Raw genomic sequence first — 16,691 nt, 5'->3', positions numbered from 1 at the left:
TGTATTTTAAATTTTAGCACTTGTCTTTTAGTTTAAAGTTTATTTTAAAATAGTGACTTCAATTAAGCCATAATTGAGAACACAACACGTTTTGATGTTGCTTCCTAAATTGAAAGATTACCACTTATATGTAACATCTTAAATATTGGCCTCATATGAAAAAGTGCACCAGCTTGTGAAGTAGAGTTGTTTTCCTAGATACATTCTTAAGGCAAAAGTATCCTCTTTTAAAACGTACATGATGATGCACACTTACATTGGAAAAGTAAGTCCGTTGTAAGCCATTTCCAAGTCTCAAGTTTTACCCATGACTCACGCTCTACCACTTCAAAACTACCTGGTTTGATTCACAAGACCGTGAATTGGACCAATGGTTTGAAGGTCGCTTGAGCTTCGATTCGACTACACGTGCCCACTCTCGAAAACTTCGCCAGGTGGATCCAAGTCTGATGTTCCGTAGCGCCATGTATGCTAACAGACGACACCCAACCGCTATCAACAGGAGTGGCCACACTTCCTGAGCACCCGGCGTCAGGGCCATTCCATGGAGCGTTTTCGTTAGCGCTTGCCTCTTCTCGCATTCGACTGTAGCCATCGTCGTAGCGCCATTGCCCGTGTAGCATGAGTTGTTGAGGTAGTAATAGGCAGGGTATTGAATTTTAACTAGGAGCCTGTAGCAATAGGACTGGAAGGACAGGTACCTGAGCCAGCGCACAAACGTGGGGATGCGCTGCAAAACGGGCGACGGGCGAAGTAAAAGAATTAGCGGTCTGAATCAAGGTTCTCATGGAAAAGAAGAGAGCGTCGGAGGCCAGGGGATTTACCTGTACGAAGTATCCGCCAGAGAGCATAAATGCTATAATGAGCACGGAACCAAAAGTGGTGGCCTTCTTCACGTCCAGAAACACGGCGCCAATGAGCAATCCGACGCCCTGCAATACAAGATCATGATGAAGCAGGATTAAGGAGGCAGCGATGGCGGATGTTGGAGCAGGATATAAGATGAGTCACTGCGACAAAGATAAAACGAAGGCCAGAGGGTGAAAGGAAATGCGGATTAACCTGGGAGGTGATGACGGTGAGGTAGACGGCGAGCAGGGAGAGGGAGAAGGCAGCGACGGACATGCGGAGGGTGGTCATGAAGTAGACGAGAGCGAGGAAGAAGGTGGGTAGGAGGAGGTCGAGGGGGAGGTCGGAGAGGGAGCGGGCAAAGAAGTAAGAGCTGAGGCGATACATGTCGGAGGCGCGTTCCTTGGAGAGCATGGCGCGCTCAAGAGGGAAGGTGAAGATGGCGTTGAAGAGCGGGAAGAAGCCCCAGAAGATGGCCACAAAGAAGAGAAGGCCAACCTGCCATCACACAAAAGGCTTAGTAGAAGCAAAAAGGGTGGCGGAGATGGGCGGAGCTGATGGGCGGCGTTAGGCTGAACTGGGCGGAGATGGGCGGAGATTGGTGAGAGATTCGGCAGTAACCAGTACCTGGTTTTGTAGATCCGCCGGCGTCGCCGCTGTCGAGCGCCACCAAAGACTCCCCGTGAGTAGCGCCGTTGCCATCACCTGTGCCGCCTTTAGCCAGCTCAGATACTCGTGCCGTCGCTCCCTCAGCCCCCTTCGTAGCAGCACCGCCACCTCCGTCGCCAAGCTCACCGTCCACGTTCGCTCCTCCCGTTCTCCCCCCCTGTCGCCGCCGTCGCCCTGCTTCTCCTCCCACTCCGTCGCTCTCCACCGCTCCTTGCTCATCATTTCCCGCTCGTTGCACTCCACCACATACTGCCCACAACCACCCACATTATTAGTTTCCAGTCTACTCCTTTGACAAATCTCAGTGAGAAATCCCAGTTCCCGGTTGCCTTTTGACAAATCTCAGTGAGAAATCCCAGTTCCCGGTTGCCTTTAGTGCTATAGTGGAGCTTCTCCGTTTTGAATTTCCAAGTGTAATTGTCTAGAAAAGTTAATTGAGTTGGAAGTTCCAAGCTACAAAGCTTCTTGCATGAGATCATCCTATAAAGGTTTAAGCTTGAGGCCGAAAGTGACTTTTATTAGCCCAAAAAAATGCCCAACTTATTAAAAAATTCGTTTGTTTTCTCCTTTGCATCCAAAAGCAAGTGATATTTGCTCCACATGTTTCTTTACCTTTGTGGTCCTTTTTTTCTTTTGTGTTCAACTTTCAAGCATCCCCTTCCTTTTTCCTCGTGAGTCTACTTGCATTGAAAAATGGAGAACATGAGTGCTTCCCATACCTCATCCACCCTTGTTTAATATAGAGTGGTTAAAAAAACCTAAAGCAAATTGCTTTTTACTTTAGCTTTTGCATTGTTTACTCTTTTAAGATAATCAAAATAATAACAAGAGTGCATAAATGCTCATATTAGGCATTACCTGTGCTAATTTAATGATGGCTCAGGATAGGTGAAATAAGAGCATTTGGGAGAAGGTTATTTAGAAAGCCATTCTTAAAAATATAGTAAATTTATTTTAAAAATTTAAAAAATATCCAAGGATAATGATAATATGAGGAAAATCATATAAATTACTTTTCAAGTCTTGCCTAAAGAACCACCTTCTAAGAAGTTTGTGGTAAGAATAAACTCAAAACACATTAATCAACATGATAGTAAACTTAAAAGAAAGTTCGATTGTCTCTATTAAAATTGGTAAAAAAAATCATACATGATGAAAAAGTCATACAATATAAATTTCCAATCCCATTCATCAAGGGCTTGGCACATAGGCCATTCTCATGCCCCATCCAAATGTGGTGCATGGATGTTTCCTAACTAGTAAGTTCCAAATGAATATTAAGTTATGGGATCTAATGTGCCTATAGTTCTAGGGCTCCTCTCAATATAATGCTCTCCAAATTGAGCACTAACCCTGGGTATATATGACTATCATAGAATGAAAGTCATTTATGTCATGTAATCACGGGGAAGTAACTACATGTAAACCCTATATATCACATGCATTCATGCCTATTTTCTAATTCTTTATCTTTGAATTTGTATGATTAGAAGAGACCCTTTTTCTATATAAATCTATAACTTTTTTTCAAATTTTTTTGATGATATTCCTACATATTCGATTTGAAACATGATACTTCTGAAAACATGCTTTGATTTGAAATATTTCTAATGATATTCATTAAAAAATGATTTGAGAATATCCATATATCAAATGCATGTGATAATCACAAGTTTTTTGCATTACCCCTTAAGCATCTAATCTTACGTGAGCTTCAAGACCCCTATATTTCTGATCAAAATCTAAATGTATATGAAAATTGGAAATTTCATATGCCACATAAATATTAATCCGTGGTAGTTGGGAAAGTCAATGGAGCTACAATGAATGAAGGACCAACCTTGACTATTCCCTTTGTTGTCCTAAGCTAGCATTGCTTAGTACATATATAATAAGTAATCATATATATTATTTGAATTGGAAACTCTACCACAACCCCTAAGGGTTCTTACCTCTCCATACATTTGCTAATCTATACTTTCCGTCTACTTATCCTAAAGTTTCTTAATCTCAACAAATTATGTGTCACATTTAACTTGATCCATAGAGAAACCCAACTGGAAATACCTTTTTTTTCAATGGAGAAATTTAGTTGATTTCTTAGGTGAAAAGATAGAGATACCCTAATTAAGCTAAGGTCTAAGAGGAAACCTAATTGAAAAGGATTCCTATTTTTTCAATAGATAAGTTCAATCGATTTCTTAGGTAAAAAGCGAGGGACATCTTAATTAACTTAAGGTCACATGTATAACTTCAAATTTTCATATAAAAGGGATATGGGGACCCAAGACTCTGACAATCCTTTACATACTCAAAAGTACTTCTACTAGATGTGGTGAAGAAATTGTAAAAGCATGGCCTTTGAGTCTTACCTTCATAAATAATAAGGGAGGGGGCCCCTTTCCTTGTAAATAAAGGGATATCCTCTTTATTGACTCTCATTTATACCACTCTTCCCCTCCTCTATTATATGCCATTTGTTAATATCATGTAATCCTATGATAAATGTATGTGACTAGAAAATTCATATGCAATGTGAATGTTAACAAGTGAGAATTGGGGAAGTCCACAACAAATAAAGGACTAAGTCTTACTCTCGTCTTACTATTCTTTTTGTTGGCTTAAGCTAGGATTGCTTTTATATAAGAAATGATCATGTATGCTCTAGCAACTATTCCATTGGGGTGATACCCCGTAATGGCTCTCACCCAAGTTTGTAGATCCATACTTTCTTACATTAGTTTACCGATATAAAAATTCGATGATCTACTTATTCTAAAGGCTCTTAATCCCCCCTTAATCCAAAAAATTATTCCATAAAAGAACTTTAAACCTAATTAAAACGGTCCTATCTTTTCAATGGAGAAATTAAAATGATTTCTGAGATAAAAAGGAGGAGATAGCCCAATTAAGCTAAGGTCTAAGGACAAACCTACTTGAAAGGACACTTTATTTTTAGTTCAATTGAATTCTTCGGCAAAAGGTTGGAAATAGCTCAATTAAGCTAAGATCAAAGGGATAATTTCATGGAAAGGGGGGCTTTAAGATCAAGACATCCTTTAACCACTTAAGACATCCTTTGCCCACTATAGAGCCTTTCACTAAGCTACATGAGATGTTGTGAAAATTTGGTTATGTAAGGGTTGTCATTTTCACTCTCTTTAATAAGAGGGGAGAAGGCCCCTTCCCTCATCAAATTGAGAGATGCCCTCATTATTTACTATCTATGACAAAACCTCCCCTCCCTCCCCTTAATCCTTTTTATATTAATTAATACATTTTTAGATTCTTTTTAGTTGGGGGACCTATTGATGATAGCGGTGCAAAGTGGAGTAAAGAGTCAATTGCAAGTGAACTCGGATGTGTGGGTGGAAAAAGTAGACAAAGAACGTAAGCTCGAGTCCCTCATAAAGAGAGAACCTATTAGTGGTTGCACCATGATATTGATATCATCTAATAAAGGATTTTAAAAAGTAAGAAGCACACACCAAGCCTTTAAAGATGAATGTAGTTGCATTTGTAGACATAGCACGTCAATTTGGGTCCCCCTTTTGGGAGATTTAGTGAACATTACATGTGTTTGTTTAGCAAGCTTATTAACTTATTGGTTGAGCTATACATCCTTGCTATTTATTGTGCATAGGCATTGTGAACCTATTCAAGGCCTTCTTTTATGCTCCAAGTAAGCTACTTTTATAGGCTCTAATATACACTTTCCAAAGAGGAATAAGTGATGTCAAAATTGCTACGAAAAATCTCCCTCTTGTTTTACTAAAGGACCTCTCATATGAGGAAAACATAGAGGGCTTTGAAAACAACGTGTTGTACAACTACCACGTGCCTTTCTTTTATGGTCAAGCCAAAACTACATATTCTTTGGACTTACATTATTGTCCTTTAGTTGACAATGAGTTAAATCTCAAAATTGAGCTAGGTCAAGGCTAAAATATGAGTGCCACCCTAAGGATCATGGCACAACTCTTGGTGGTTCATGGCCATTGCACAAATAAGCTTTGGCCATAGTAACTACATTGAGAGTACAAAAGTTATTAGTAGCCTAGCTAGTGACCATTGATTTGAACATGTAAATTGCACTTCCTCATGGGTCTTAGTGTACGCTTTCCCTCGATTGAAATATGGCAACCTAGGAACGGTGGATTGAAGTCGGAAATCCATCAACTTGTGCATCAAAGAACTTCATCACACAATTGATGTCCATGTTACCATTGTAGACAAATGGTGCATGCAATGTAAACTCAACATTTAATCGGTTCTTATCTAGCGTCATGCACTAATACTACTCACTATCTATCTTTTCGTGTATTGAATGAGAGACATTGTAGAGGCAAAGACACAGAGAAAGACAAGGATGCTAATTTTACCTGTAGCACGTCTTTTGCTGAGAGCTGGTGGTCGAGGAGGAGAGGCTTGCCGCTCTGATCGACGGGCTTGAGGTCATGTTGCAAGAGCAAAAGGGTGCTAGGCAGCACCGAGATGCCGTTGGTGTTGCCGGTGCAGATATCCAGCAGGAAATCAGCCGGGTTCATGGCGATGAGAGGCGTGAAGCCGATGGACCCAAAGTGCTGCATGGCGTCCACGCCTCTTCCGAAGTAGATCGATCGCCCCTCCGCCAACAGGAGTAGCTTGTCGAATAGATGAAACACTCGACTTGAAGGCTGGTGGATCGTCGTCACCACCGTTCTCCCACTCTATTCAAATAAAACACACAACAAAACTTTCTGCATCATTCGTTACACCGAAGTTCCTCCACAAAACAAAACGAATATCAATGGGTAGAAGATGATCATCATCAGTTTGTCAAAGATCATTTAGACGATCATCGGTTGTAGTTTGTAGCAACGTAATTCTATTGCATAACCATTCCGGTAGCAACTGATCATTGACCATCGTGTGCGGTCCCTTGCCTCAGCTAGCTTCTGCATTAGCTCCATTATTCGCAACGCTGTTGTTGAGTCCAGCCCCGATGTGGGTTCATCCAGAAAGATGAGCCATGGATCGATCAGAATCTCGTGCCCTATGCACACTCGCTTCCTCTCCCCTCCCGAAATTCCACGAATAAATGTGCTGCCGATCGCAGTATCTCGGCACCTGTATAATTCCATGGAAATTCAGAATTCGCTCATCTTCGAGGGTTATGGATATCTTGTGGCAGCAAAACCGTGATCACGGAAAGCAGCTTTAGATACGGCTCCTTTCACGATCGGCATTCATGAGTTCATCCAAAGAACCTACATTTTAAAAATTTGCGCCGAACTGTACCTTTCCAGTCCCAGTTGTCTTATCAATTGTTCCGCTCTTTCCATCTTCTCTTTGCGTGGCAATGACTCTGGTAACCTTAGCAACGCTGCATACATGAGCGTCTCTTTTACCGTTAAATGTGGGTACAGCATATCGTCCTGTGTCACGAAGCCCATCCTGATCACCACCCACATCACGAATGAGATATTCAAATACGAACAAATCCTCGCAGTTGATTGGAATCAATGGATACAACAAACCTTCTCTTCATGGATTTGCGGAACGGCGCACCGTCATACGTGATCGTTCCCATCGTCTTGTGACGCTCGCTTCCAGTAAGTCTCCCTCCCAATAGGTTGAGCAACGTCGTCTTGCCACTTCCAGATGGACCCATTAAAGCCAGCACTTCACCTGGAGCAACGGACCCAGTAATTCCGTGGAGAATCTGCTTCCCAGTGCCGCGATTGCTCCCACAGCTCAAGACCTTTTTCCGTTTAAACGCTTTGTACTCCACGTCCAGAAACTGTGTAGTGCGGTTTTGCGTCAGACGCAGCATTTCGTCAACAAAAGCAGCAGTTGTTGATTGAATCTCATCGTTCGAACCGTTTGATGAGCGTCGGGGAGACTTTCCTGCTAATTTGGCTTCCGGTTTGCTTACCTTGAGAAACATTCCACGCCGTCGTGTACACTGTTCACTGGCCGTGTTGCATTTTTCGACGTCATGACAGTGCTCATCAACATTCTGAGCTGCGGAATCTGATCCCATAGTCTCCGGCCGAGTTTCCACTGGAAGCACAACAGAAAAAGTGTGTGTTATATATTCCGGCCGTACACTCCGATCCATAATTCCGTCCTACAACTATTACACAAACGTTCGTGCAGAATCCACCGCTTTGAGCATTACCATCGACATGATGCTGCTCATCATGAACGTAGACGTGGGGGGTTTGCAACGAGTTGGTTGCAATACAGAAGGAGATGCCTGCATGCAGAGGGCTCGCATTGCCAGAGAGTCGCCCCGCCAGAATATCATCGTAGTAAGTCTCTCGCTGATTCTTGGCCTCGTCAATCAGGGCTCCACCTGCAATTCCGACGGTACCTCCGCGCATCTTAGGCCAACAAGTCGGCAAGCAATTACCAAGAATTTGGAGCTGCTCGATCGCAGCGTACCCAAGTTCTTAATTGAGGAGGGAGATGTGATTTATGCACGTAGAATGCACAGCAATTGAAGAAAGGGAAGGTAATTTAGAAATTAGAGATCGTTCAGATAGGCGGGAGCAGACGATAATGCTTGAAGTCAGCTCAGCATTAATAGATGTGATCTGAGCCGTGAGCTGAAGGAAGAAAGCGATCCAACTGCTGGTGAAGTGCAAATGTTTCTGAGATTCCACGAAGAGAGTATGCTGATGGATTTCTCACGTTGTGAGCAGGTATGGACGGGGGATGTAGGGGAAGGGCGTGGCAGCCTTGGGCTGCGGTGTCTGGGTGATGATCTCCGTGATAGTTGAGCAACATTTTATAACGACGAAGGGCAGCAAGAATCGTTTGCCGCCCCACCACTCACGAATTTTAATATAATCTAAAGCCGGAGGAGCAAGTTGCAACCGTTGCCACTGGCTTGGATTGCAAGCAAATATCTGATAATGAAGCAAAGTTTGAGCGAGCACGAGCTCAGTGATCCACAGTCTGCAAAAAGCAACGACTGCGGCAGGAGATGGAGAGGTCGAATCAAGCTTGACCAATGAACAAACAATTAAGTGATGGATGGATGGATGGATGGAATGCGGGAAGCCGTCAATAATCTCGACGGAAGTCGTCGTTAATTCCATCGGCTTTTGCTAATCTACCTTTTCTACTGTGTGTGTCGTGGCCCATGATATCGACAAGATATTGGACACGATCTCGACAGGCCCTCGAGCTCTTCAGTGAACGGAGAAGCGGAGCTCCATAGTCGCTGTTGCTGGAAAGACGCCATAGCTCTCGGCAGCTAAGTACCACACTCTGCCCTCGCCAGGTGTTGCGTTCCACATCCCGGCACATGGTTTCGCCTGTCGGGAGAATGTGGCCTGCACGGAACTCCTGCCTCCAGAGTACGCGTGATGCCAGCACTGCAGCTGCCCCATTGCCCTCTCAATCGTGATTCTCGTCTTCTCATTATCCTGTCGGACGGACAATCGCCATTCCGTTAAATAGCTCCTTGCAGCTGTATCGCTCCATCGCCACTGCCCACAAACATTTTCTGCTTTTCTCCACCACCTCAGTTGTCCTCCATGTCCAATCAATCTTCCTTCTCTGTGGCCGGCAAACCCCTCTTTGTAGAATCGCCCTCTCGCGAAAATTTCAATGCAATGCTGCTCCTTGCATCAATCGGAACTCCTCCTCCTGCATGCACTCAAGAAAACACTTCAAATGCAAATGAAACTCTACTCATCTTGTTCGGAACGTTGGACTCCTCCGCTAGCTGCTTTTTTCCGTGAACCACCTAGCTACTCATAACCCCCATCCCTTCGACGGATTTCCTCTTTTCTCTGACACAGGCACGATTCTCCATGTTTCTCCGGACGCGTGTCTCTCCCGCCCATGTTTTTCACGATATATTTACAACCTGCACACTGCCTGTCCAGCCGCTTGCCTCTCGTGTTCCTTTCGCCGACTTTCTGTATTTTATCCCACTGATGCAAAGCCCCTAGGCTCCTAGATTACTCTACTGTGTAGCATGTCCTTCATCCAACACTCACATGAAAACCCCTCACATTGACGGTTACTTTCCTGTGCTTGTGACCACCTTCATTATGTGACCTGTGTGTCATGTTAGTTATCATTTCAACTTTTTAATCTGGAGGCATCTTCGATTAAAAAACGAGCATGCTAGTATTCCAATGTAAAAAGCTTATATGAGAATCATATGTGTGCCTTCCTCCCCCCTTCTTAGCGTTCCTTTGTCCTCTTGAATCTCACTGGAAGCCCAAAAACCCCATCCAGCCCCCCACCCTCCCCCCGCCCTGCCCCCCCTTCCAATACTCTGTTGTGTTGAAAAACTCACATTTATGATCATCTATGTAGCTTGGAGAAACTTGGAGTAATCTTAGGCTCCCTGAGGCCCTCTTTTCTTAATTTATTATTCTTATATGCTTGGTTCACTATATTATTCTACATGAATATGCATGTATAATAGTTGTCTGGCTAGTACAACCTTACATAATGCTAAGTCTAGACCCTTAACCCTTATAAGAACAAAGATGGAAGACACCAAGCTTTAGTATCATTTTGAAAAGGGGAAGATGATTTTTTCAAAAGCCAAGCCTTTATAACAAAAGTCTCCACAAAAGAATTAAAGCTTTGAAAAAATTCATCTTTTGATTGGCTCCCAAAACCTTAGACTCAACAAAACTAGCAATGCCATGCAAGCATGTATCCATGCTCATGGGGTGGTTTACTTGCATAAGCAACCTCACTTGTTTTCCACTCAAGAGTTTGTGGAATGTGGAAGCATTAACCCCCTTAGAGGGGTTTACTTGCAACTAGGATCTGGATCCTAAGGAACCAATTTAAATGGCTATAAATGTTAAATCAAGATTTTTATCAGGTTGATTCTCAAATCGAATCCTCTCAAGGTACACTGATTGAATGACATTTCTCACTCTTTTCAAAACTCTCTCTCTCTCTCTCTCTCTCTCTCTCTCTTGCAATGTCATGCAAGTGATGCTACCTTCTTAACCAATGAGTAAATGCTCCCACATTGCAATCATGGATTTGGGGGGAAATTCCTTGTATCATTCTTGAGGTCTTTTAAATTAAAATTATTTTCTAATTCATGATGCTAGCATAATTTTGTATGCTCTTCTAACATGGTGGTTAGGGGGACCTCCCTTTCCAAAATAAAAGGCACGATGTATATCCCTTACTAAATTAGTATTGTAACTTTACAATATTGTTGGTATTTGGTTGAACATTGGAACCAATCCATGGACTCAACATTTTGTATAATATAGGTGATTTTGATGCTTAAAATATCACTTGGCTGTTTGAAATACTAAAATTATCAATAACTTAGACTCTCCACTCACACTCCTTTAGGCAATAAGAAACTTCTATCAATGCACTACAAAAGTTACACTCAAAATTTGAATGTCCATGTACATGAATAGTAGAGGGGAAATTGCATCCTCCCATTTATAGAAGATAAAGCAATCCCATTCTATGGCAAAAAAGTGTCCAAGAAAAGCAACCTATAATAAGGAAAGTGCAAGATGAAATCCAATATTGATGAAGTTTGTTGCTTTTGAATAAATCTCTCCTTAAACTTTGTTAAGATCTTCAATATCACACATATCCTTGCATGGCCTACACTCTTTTCTTATCAATGGCATCTAGACAAACATTATTTACCAAGAATATTTTTTATGTGCCTTCAACATTATGTCGTAATCTTGAATAGTTGAAACCATTAACTATGATCAGACACCATATAATGGGCATGGCATCATTGAAGGATGTGGAGCACATGCTAGGTTACAAATATATCTGATGAGTATGATTGTCAATTGAAATGCATTCTTAAAATCATTTGTTTGGATGCCTAGTGTAATGTGAGCATTCTCACACATGTGTAGGATGTGCATATATTTACATGAAGATAAGCGCACTTGCTATACACATATAAGCATGGGCATGAGTGCACACAACATGCTCGTTTGATTGTACATATAGGTGCACATGCACATGCACTCCCATATGTACCCTTGCATACATGGATGCATGCAGAAATACAATGCACGAATTACATTCGCACATGCATACACACAAGCATGCGCATGCGTTGATGCACACATGCATGTGTGCATGTCCACATGTATGCATGCACATAGATAGGTGTGCACACTCATACATGTGTTGCACACATGCACATACTCTTGTAGGCACAAAGTCATGCATGTTCACATGGAACCATGTAATTACATGCTCTTGTATGCACCCACTCTTGTATGTACACACTCACATATCCACCATATATGCATACATAGACATGTGCATTTATGAATCATGTGTATTTATAGCACGTGCATAAGCATCCATGTGCGTAACATGTGTTCCTACGTGCACGTACACACTTGCATGCATGCACATACGCACGTGCACACACACCCTTCACAGCCCCCCCCCCCACACACACACTCACACACACACAGACACAGACACACACACACACACTTTTTTTTAAAGAAACACATGCACACACAGGCACGCACGCATGTAGGTCACATACACACACACACACTCGTACACATGCACATGCACACACATGCACACACGTGCACGCACGTGCGCACACACACACACACACACACACCACAAAGTGGTGCTATTGACCCCCCATGCTTTGTCCCCCCGCCACCTCTTACATCGCCACCATCCTGCTGCCCTTGAGCTCAACTCAATCCCAATGTCCCATACTCTTCCCAACCACAATGGTTTGGAAATGCAACATGGCTTGGACCTCGACCCTAATGCCTATGTCCTAGTCCTCAAGATCGAGAGGTGATAATGTTTGTATTTGAGCTCATATCCTTTCTTTTGAACTCAGATCCTCTCTTTTAAACTTAGATAATCTCTCTCTCTCTCTCTCCCTCTCTCCCTCCCCATTGATGGTTACCTAGTCATATGCGGAGTGGAGTTAAATGCTTATTATGTAAAAGTGTGAAATTTATGAAAATATTTTTTAATCCCTAGAAGAATGAGACATAGAGATGATTTAAAAAAAAATTGGTTAGTAATGTATTGTTTGATACTTAAAATATATGCGTAAATGGAAGAAAAAAGACATGTACTTGTAGTAACAATTCACATCCCCTCGTCTAAAGCTTTTTTCTTGGGATATAGTCTTACTTATAGAAGACTCCAAGATGTATTATTGGAGGGTAGGTTTGACCCTTGTAAATATTCTTTGGAATCAACATAAGCTATAAAGTTATAAGAAGAGTCAAGCAAATGGGATGAGTGATGTGTTTGTTTCAAATCATTAAATTTGGCCAAAGTGGTGCTATTGACCCCCCATGCTTTGTCCCCCCCCCACCTCTTACATCGCCACCATCCTGCTGCCCTTGAGCTCAACTCAATCCCAATGTCCCATGCTCTTCCCAACCACAATGGTTTGGAAATGCAACATGGCTTGGACCTCGACCCTAATGCCTATGTCCTAGTCCTCAAGATCGAGAGGTGATAACGTTTGCATTTGAGCTTAGATCCTTTCTTTTGAACTCAGATCCTCTCTTTTAAACTTAGATAATCTCTCTCTCTCTCTCTCTCTCTCTCTCTCTCTCCTTCCCCATTGATGTTACCTAGTCATTTGCAGAGTGGAGTTAAATGCTTGTTATGTAAAAGTGTGAAATTTATGAAAATATTTTTTAATCCCTAGAAGAATGAGACATAGAGATGATAAAAAAAAAAAAAAAGGTTAGTAATGTATTGTTTGATACTTAGAGTATATGCATAAATGGAAGAAAAAAGACGTACTTGTAGTAACAATTCGCATCCCCTCGTCTAAAGCTTTTTTCTTGGGATATAGTCTTACTTATAGAAGACTCCAAGATGTATTATTGGAGGGTAGGTTTGACCCTTGTAAATATTCTTTGGAATCAACATAAGCTATAAAGTTATAAGAAGAGTCAAGCAAATGGGATGAGTGATGTGTTTGTTTCAAATCATTAAATTTGGCCAAATTATGAAGAGACCCACGTTGTTGTATGATCAACTCACATTCCCTTTTTCAAAAACTTAAACTTGAGATATAGTCTTGTCTATTAAGGATTCTTAAATGCATTATTGGAGGGTAGGGTTGACCTTGTAAATATTCTTTAGATTCGATGTGAGATTTAAAGTTTTAAGGAGAGTCACGGCAAAAGGGTAAGCCATATGCTTGCTGTAAATCATTAATTTGTGCCAAATTGTGATGAGAAAAGTGCTCATTAAGGTTGGAAAAAGGAATATAACATAATAAATAGAGTGGGGATGAGGAACAAATACACAATAATTAGAAAATCAGTAATTAAAATAGGGATGAAAGACATATATAAGATAATAAATTTGGACCATAATGTTGTGACTCTAGATTGCACCCATCACAACTTAAATTTTGATGTAAATTAATATGGTTTTGTATTATAAATAACATTTTCAAAGTGTGTCATACAGAATGCCACAAAGATACCCCCATAGTGTTTAAACAATGTGTTACAATATTATGCAATTTTCTAGCATTAAAAAAAATAAATTTGCATTGCATAGTGATAAATTTTGTTACAAAAACTTTTATGGATCACAAAGTAACACAAGGAATGGTTTTTTAATAAATATAAGGGTCAACATTTGCTTGGGTGTAGCCAATCGCAGAACTATTTTTGGGGCCATTTTGGGGCCACGACACGATGCGCTCCTAGGTGAATATTTGAATTTTGTGTGGACCTGCACTCTCACTGGAAATTTTCTCGACATCATGAAGGCGCACTGGCATAATAATGAGACGCCATATATTAGTTCAAAACACCGTATAGCTCGACAGTACATGGCATCTCTGCACTGCTTCGCACAGTGCAGTCTTTGGCCTATGTCATCTGATCACTTATCATCGCATAGCCTTTTGCTGCAGCTTTGCCACCTGTCACTGGGCACACATCCATGTAAATCATTAAAATTGAAGGTTGACTTGGAGAGACCACCGAGTAGGTTCTTGGCATAATAATTAGATGCAATCTATCATTCTGAGCACCGCCGTAGATAGTCTCTGGCCTGACCACCTGTCATCGTGCAGCCTTTTGTTGCATTTTTCCCCGCAACCCATGCAAATCAAAGGTTGGCTTGGAGAGACCACTGCGCTTGTTTTTCACGTAATAATGAGATGCAATCTATCATTCTGAGCATCACCTCAATGCGGAGACACCTCAGTGTAGTCTCTGTCCTGACAACCTGTCATCACCCAAAATTCAAGGTTGTCTTAGAGAGACCACTACGCTCGTTCTTAGAGTTATAGCTCCGTTACCTATTTTTATGTATTACAGGAGGAGGTCTATGATGACCAACGTGCTGGCAAACAGAAGGAGATCTATGAAAGCCATCACGCTGGTTCTTTGATTTATATATTTGTGTAACACGGAGAATGTGTTTTGTTGTGCAACCAAGCAAAATGAAATTGATGATATGGCCCTTGAGGGGCACCCTTTAGGGGCAAGGGCCATATCGACATGCCATTTCTATCCAATGGGATCCTGGATATTGTATAATGCATGTGGATATGGCCCTTGCCCCTAGAGGGGACCCCTCAAGGGCCATATCGTCAATTGCATTTTTCAAAATTTTAATTGTATTTTTCTAGATGTATCTCCATGCAACCACAATGGTGGGGTCGTTGGAGTTATTTTAGCGCTATTTTGGTCATGAATCAAGGAAATTGCAGTCCTTATTTCTTGGTATTTTAGTCCTTGTTACAGTAATTATAAATGAGAACAAAAGTACAATTTATCGAGTGAAAATTGAGCAAAAGAGATTACAATGTACATCTACATCCAATAATAGGTTATATGAAAATTATCAACTTATACCGAGCAAAAATTGAACAGAGGATCTTACATTTATAAAAACTCAGCAATTGTTGACAACCTTAAAGGCAAAAGATTAGTAGCGCCCATAACCATTCAAATACAAATATAAAAGTTAACCAACAGTGCACACTGAGAGCCTCAAATTGAACAAAAAGAAATTACATAAATGCCTTAGAGACCAAAACATTACATCCAGTGAGCCAAAAGATCATTGATCGAGCCTAAAAGATTACATCCAGCCATTGTTGAGAGCCTCGTTTGAGCAAGAGGGAACTTGTGCAACTCAGTTTCTCACTAGTCTAGCTTGTTGCATTAAAAATTCGAGCCAAAGGAGGATACGATGGAGAGGTCGAAGACCATGCACATTGCCAAGACTCAGATTACGGCCCCCCCAACAAGTCAAGAGTACTCTGCTCTGAAAATACTGAGGCCTTCATCGACATCTAGGGAAAACCCATACAGCACAGCCATAAAGAGACCCTCTGTGAGCATGTCATCTAAGGTGATGACATTTAGATGTGTGGGGAATCGACTATGGGAACAAAGGCTCTCGACTAGTGCTAGCATTTCTACTCCACGTGAGTGTAACACAATCACCTTATATGAGAAGGCAGATAACATCGGGATCATAGAGCATCGAGGGGGGGTGGTAGTAGGCATGCTGAAGATAAGTGGGTGAGTAGCAAATGAGCAGGGGAGAAGATGAGTGACAAGAGTTGGAGGAGGGAGCGTGGAGCAAAGTAGAGCAGGGGCGGAAAAGAGCTAGAGGAGGGGTATGGAGCAAAGTAGCAGAGTGTGTGGAGCAAAGTAGTAGAGGATGGGCAAATCAGAGCAACATAGTAAAATGCCAAATGCCACGGATCTTATATTTATTATAAAGTTTGAGCCATACTGGTGGCTGGAGCTTGAGGTTCCATCCATATTAATTGCAGGCCACTGCGGTGGAATCTTAGACACCACCCCAAATGGGCTGATAATCATGAAGAAGGTGTTATGAGGTGCCACTCCAGTGGTTGGTAATTAATTGCTAGCCCAGTGGAATCTCAGCCACAACAGAAGTGGCTAATGAGAGCCACCACCACTAGGCACAATAATTCCCACAAAGGTAAATCATGAAGCTCTAATTAATCATTACCATGCACTCTAGTTCTCTATTGAGCATGCGAGCCCAGTGACTGGTAATTTTTACTGTACTCATAGGGATCATGCATGCTTAAGCGCGGTGGTGGGTGAGTGGTGGCATTGTGGGATCGTAGCCATGTTAGACGTGGTTGATGACAACCACCACCATCAGGCAATAATTACTATAAAAGTAAATCA

At 41.8% G+C, this 16,691-nt stretch overlaps 1 protein-coding gene across 3 annotated transcripts; it reads right to left on the bottom strand.

The window, feature by feature from the left end:
* Positions 1 to 220: 220 nt before the first annotated feature.
* Positions 221 to 8,376, bottom strand: LOC147883895 (ABC transporter G family member 22-like). Of its 3 annotated transcripts, none has more exons than XM_087398121.1 (11): positions 7,682 to 8,376; positions 7,436 to 7,563; positions 7,038 to 7,300; positions 6,799 to 6,954; positions 6,444 to 6,627; positions 5,901 to 6,227; positions 1,477 to 1,767; positions 1,063 to 1,347; positions 825 to 932; positions 702 to 730; positions 221 to 585 (listed from the first exon to the last, which is right to left on the bottom strand). In XM_087398121.1, exons 1-11 carry the CDS (start codon positions 7,884 to 7,886, stop codon positions 348 to 350), a joined length of 2,214 nt encoding a protein of 737 aa, XP_087254247.1. In that variant the 5' UTR covers positions 7,887 to 8,376; the 3' UTR covers positions 221 to 347. The 3 variants fall into 3 exon arrangements, with proteins under 3 accessions (XP_087254247.1, XP_087254246.1, XP_087254245.1); XM_087398120.1 differs by having other exon boundaries at positions 221 to 730; positions 7,682 to 7,886; positions 8,061 to 8,376; XM_087398119.1 differs by having other exon boundaries at positions 221 to 730.
* Positions 8,377 to 16,691: the final 8,315 nt, after the last annotated feature.

The sequence above is a fragment of the Dipteris shenzhenensis genome, chromosome 27 (genome assembly GCF_047967505.1).
Source record: "Dipteris shenzhenensis isolate YYH24624 ecotype China chromosome 27, Dip_SZ_1.0, whole genome shotgun sequence".
NCBI classification, from domain to species: domain Eukaryota; kingdom Viridiplantae; phylum Streptophyta; class Polypodiopsida; order Gleicheniales; family Dipteridaceae; genus Dipteris; species Dipteris shenzhenensis.
The sequence above is the reverse complement of the archived record's forward strand: the minus strand, read 5'-3'. Positions and strand labels throughout refer to the sequence as shown.

Bases quoted from the DNA above. Each gene is read 5' to 3' on its own strand.
- LOC147883895 (XM_087398119.1), bottom strand. From the start codon at position 7,886: ATGCGCGGAGGTACCGTCGGAATTGCAGGTGGAGCCCTGATTGACGAG. The intron at 6,228-6,443 runs GCAAGGGACCGC...TTATTTGAATAG, and splicing joins TAATGCAGAAGCTAGCTGAG to AGTGGGAGAACGGTGGTGAC. The intron at 1,348-1,476 runs GTACTGGTTACT...GTGTGATGGCAG, and splicing joins CGGCGGATCTACAAAACCAG to GTTGGCCTTCTCTTCTTTGT.